At 37.1% G+C, this 5017-nt stretch overlaps 1 protein-coding gene across 1 annotated transcript; it reads right to left on the bottom strand.

Annotated features, from left to right (window-relative positions):
• Nucleotides 1–2171: 2171 nt before the first annotated feature.
• On the bottom strand, nt 2172–4787 carry LOC106773932 (cytochrome P450 83B1-like). Its single transcript, XM_014660700.2, has 3 exons — nt 4155–4787; nt 3649–3964; nt 2172–2997 (listed from the first exon to the last, which is right to left on the bottom strand). Exons 1-3 carry the CDS (start codon nt 4724–4726, stop codon nt 2389–2391), a joined length of 1497 nt encoding a protein of 498 aa, XP_014516186.1. The 5' UTR covers nt 4727–4787; the 3' UTR covers nt 2172–2388.
• Nucleotides 4788–5017: the final 230 nt, after the last annotated feature.

Raw genomic sequence — 5017 nt, 5'->3', positions numbered from 1 at the left:
GATGAAGAGAAGAAATTGTGAAAGAGCTATGTGACTCGACCTTACACCGGAACATTTTTAATACTAACATTTTCCAATGCCAAGAAGGAATAAAGATGTTATGGTGAGGAGGTTCCCAGGAAATAGAGAGAGGGAGAGGAATGTTGACGTCGGCGACACCTCCGATGTATGCGTTACCGCCTACGCGGCCTAGATCTTCCAACTCACTCGAGAGCTGAGGCACAAACCCGACGGCGAAATCGTCCAGTGCCTTCTAGCACGTCACGATGGCGAAGGTGAAGGTGCTCACAGAGCGTCTAGCTCCACCCAAAGCTGTCTGGTCCGCAACACTCGCGATTACAATCACACCGTCCGGTCTAGCCTCCTCATCATTCGCCACACCATCCGGACCAATCTCCTCCGCGCCGTCCATCTAGCATCCGCATCGCTTGCAACTGATTGGGTTAACTGTAATAATGACTAGTATTGCCCTTCTACTGGCTTTTCATTCAATTATGTTGTGGTGGAGAATTCAGTGGCAAAGCTCTAAGGACGGTGGCGATCCTGCTTCTTTTGGCTGTTGCTTTACTATACGCATATGTACTCTGTGTCGTTTATGCTATAATTGGATCACAAGCCTTTGGTTGATATTCTCCATCTAGTTTCCTTTTTATTTTTTCTCTGTGCTCTGTATCAGGTGATAAATCAGGAAGGTTCCCGAAGCATGACAGTGATGCAGAAAATTGCGCTGATGCTCGATTTGTCCTCAAAGTCTCATAAAATTGTGTTTAGGAATTATATGGGAAAGTAGATGTTCACGTTACAAAGTTCAAATCTAATCAATAATGTAGAAATCTTCCATTATTGCAGCTCTGTAATTGCTTTAGCAATCAACATGCTATTTGTCTGCAGGATAATCTTTAATAGGAATGGCTTGGATGAGGATGAGTATGTGAGAAGGGAATACCAGTTTGTTATCCAAATTGCATTGGAAAACAAATTAAAGAGAACGAATTTTTGTAGGTCGCAAGAGCACTGAACATGATGCACAAGGGTAAGGCTAATCATTATCACTGATCCTACTCCGAAACATTCATCCATTATAAATTTATCTTAATATATTATTCAAGCTTTATCAATGCTCGCCATGTCATCTTGGATAAAGCAATTTTTGAATGGAAAAATTTCTTTTAACAACACTTTTTTAACAACTTTTTGACAAGGCATACGTGGCAGTTTGTGATTGGTCCGTTTTAAATATGTTTTAAACATAAATTCAAATAGACCAATAAAATGATGACACGTGTCCAAACGCGAAGAGCCTCAAGGGCTGACTAACGCTCGGTAACCCAAACACGTGGTTACCACAAGAGCAAAGAGCCTCAAGGGCTGACTACCGCTCGATAACCCAAACGCGTGGTTACCACAAGAGTGAAGAGCCTCAAGGGCTGACTACCGTTCGGTAACCCAAACGCGTGGTTACCACAAGAGCAAAGAGCCTCAAGGGCTGACTACCACTCACCACAAGAGGGAAGAGCCTCAAGAGTTGACTACCGCTCGATAATCCGAGCGCGAGGTTACCCTAAGAGCAAAGAGCTTGGTAACCCGAACGCGAGGTTACCTCAAGGGCTGAAGAAGACCGCTCGGTAACTTGAACGCGAGGTTACCTTAAGGGTAGAAGACCGCTTATACCACGATTCCATGCTCCCCCAAAAATCAAACCCCTTCGCACCTACGATACTACTGCTCGGGGCTTGGGAGGCTTAATGTACTGTCCCAAGTTAGACCGACCGTCCAAAGGAATAATCATGAATGTTAGCGTTACACCGATCGACCATTCAGTGTGATTAGTCAGATCAGGTAATCAATAATGGCTACTTAATACATTTAATGACTGTATCAAAGACAAAAATATGGAACTTATTGGTGATTAACAGATCACATTGCACAAAATCATGTCTTATTAATGAATAATTAAGGGGTTGAATGATGGTGAGGCCTATAAATACATGTTAAATGCCCGGGTAAAGATATCTTATTTCCAATTACTACTATTAAAATAAACAAAAACAATATCGCTGACTTGAGCAGGTGCCTTTTGGAGGTATCCTCCCCATGACTAAAACAAGAAAAGAGAAAGCAAGCATGACTGGATGATGACGACTTTGAATATTTTGGGTCGGGGATCTCAGTGAAACAATGGTATTCATTAGCCATTCATACAAAGAGGGACACGCTGCTCATCTCATTGTACAACCAAGATAATATCTAAATTAATTATACAATAAAAGAAATATTCTGGAATAAGGAGTTCGCATCATTATTGAGTACAATATTATCTACAGATGCAGCTAAAGACACCAAACAACAGAAAAGCAAAATATTACACGTTTTTTATTAATCAAACTTCTAGATTCGAACCTTAGCCAAAACACATAGAGGATTCTTCTTGTGTTGAGTAATTCCTGGCAACACTTCAGTATCAATATCTTCCTTTTTCATTCCAACTGGTAATTCCCAATCAAATGACCGGAGAAGATTTGCTAGAATAAGGTCCAATGAAGCAATTGCCATAATCATACCAGGGCAAATTCTACGTCCAGCACCAAATGGAATGAACTCAAAATCTTGCCCTCGAAAATCTATTGTATTATCTAAGAACCTCTCTGGTAAAAACTCATCTGGGTCTTTCCAAGAGTTAGGGTCTCTATGGATAGTCCAAGCATTAACATACACTATTGTCTTGGCTGGAATCTCATAGCCCTCTAAAATACATGCTTCATTTGTTTCCCTATGCACAAGTAGGGGAGCTGGTAGATGCAGTCTCAGTGTCTCTTTTATCACGGCCTTGAAATAGGGGAGCTTTTGAATATCATCTTCGTACAGAAAATCTTTTTCACCCGCCAAATTCCTAATTTCTTCTTGAACTTTCTTCATTACTCTTGGATTTTTTAGTAGTAAGGTCATAGCCCATATCGTTGTAGCAGCAGTTGTATCAGTTGCTGCTACAAGCATGTTCTGCAAAAAAGAAATCAGTAGTTTATAATCGATTCAAAACATATTTTACAAAATAAACTTTTAAACTGAACTTGTCCAAAACCTTTTTCTTTTTCTATTTGTAATCAATTAAGAAAAAAATGATAGACGTACACCTTAGGGGACACCTATTCTATATTTTTTTAAGATGGTTAAACTAATCAAATATATTAGTTAAGTTTGTTTAATTCATATGTGAAACTTTGTTAGTTTCAGCAAAGGTTAACTAGAAAAATGTGTCTTCTATCACAATAATGTATCTTCTATCAGTTTTATAATATTTATTTGTTCTCTTTTTTTCAGTTGTTTAAAAAAATATATAAAGATTAAAACAAGTAATTTGTAAGTATAAAAATTAAAATATATAAATGAATATTAGATATCAAAATATATAAATTAAAAATGTTTTATCCCTTAACGATAATAATATTTTTGACAACATTTTTTTATAATATTTTAACATAATTTACTTGTTAATTCAAAATTATTCCACAATCAATAAAAATAATTATAAACAATGACATATAGATGTTAAAATGTTATCGAAAAAATATTATGAAAGTATCGATATCATATCAATCACGTGCTACACAAGTAGATAAATTAAACGAGGAAGGGAAAAGAAGTCCAAACCATGAAAACAGCTTTGATGTGATCATTTTCGAGATCTACAGAAAACGAACGTTGCTTTTTGAGTTGAAGTAAGACATCAATCAAATCCTCGTTTTCTGGTGTCTTTCTATTAGGATCCATGTGTTCATCAATGACTTCTTGGTAGAACGTATCCAACTCTTTGAAATTCTGTTCAAGCCGAGCACGTAGCCCTGTGATTCTATCAATCCAACCCAAGAAAGGAATATAATCTGAGAAAAAAAACATGCCCAACATGGCTTGACACTCATTCAGTAGCTCATGGAATCTACTCCTTTCTGTTCCTTCATCTTCATATCTGGTGGAAAGAGGACAAGTATATGATACTCAGTGAAACATTTAATTAAACTTTTACTCAATCTTGTACTAAAAAGTATATCACATGATTCTTTAAAAACAATAAAATTTAGAAAACAGTTTTGAAATTTAATGCCAGTCGTCCTAAAAAAGAGTGAGTTTATTTGAGTGTGAAAAACATGTTACAATACCTTCTGCCAAAGGCAATTCTGCATATAATAGTGCTGGTGAGGGAGATGAGTGCATCACTCAAATTGGTAACCTTGGAGGACGAGGCATGCATGGATATTTTTCTTATCATTTGCTTGACCTCAAAGTGTCTTACTGAGGAAAGGTTTGAGACACGAATGGAGCTAAGGAGATGAACAACACAAATTTTCCTTATTTCTCTCCAATAACTATTGTATGGGCAAAATGCAATGTCAATCCCATTATAAGACAATTTCTGTTGGCCAAGTAATCTAGGTCTCCCACAAAACTCAAGGTCATGATCTTTCATTACCTCTTTGGCAAGTTTAGGAGAGGAAACAACAATGGCTGACCTTAAACCTAATTTAAGGGAAAATATTGGACCATATTTTCTTGAGAGTTGCCATAGTTGAAGATAAAGAGTAGAGTTATTGAGCTGATGAAGGTTCCCTATTATGGGAAGGCCTCTAGGACCTGGTGGGAGTGGTGGTTTTTTCATGGTTTTGAGGTATTTGAGGAAGAATGAGAAAATCACAGGAAGAGTAATGCAGAGAATTAGAAGTGAGGACAACATTGTTTCTATAACAATGAGGTGGAAGAAACCAGTTTGTGAATCTTATATTAAAGTCATAGAAACTTATATAGGGAAACATAAGCATGTTAGGTCAATTTCACAAGAATCTCTTAATAGTTAGTGTGACGAGGATTTCAAACGATGATTCCTCGATAATATAAAAATATTTTTGCATTGAAAGTGACAAGAATACTGATTCGTATACGTAGCTTCCAGAATAGGAGGTTTCTAGTCCACAAAATAAGAAAGTATGTGTAACACCACAAATTTAACTTCAATAGCATGTGAGAA

Source organism: Vigna radiata, chromosome 9 (genome assembly GCF_000741045.1).
Source record: "Vigna radiata var. radiata cultivar VC1973A chromosome 9, Vradiata_ver6, whole genome shotgun sequence".
Lineage (NCBI taxonomy): Eukaryota > Viridiplantae > Streptophyta > Magnoliopsida > Fabales > Fabaceae > Vigna > Vigna radiata.
This window is presented reverse-complemented; position numbering and strand designations above follow the sequence as displayed.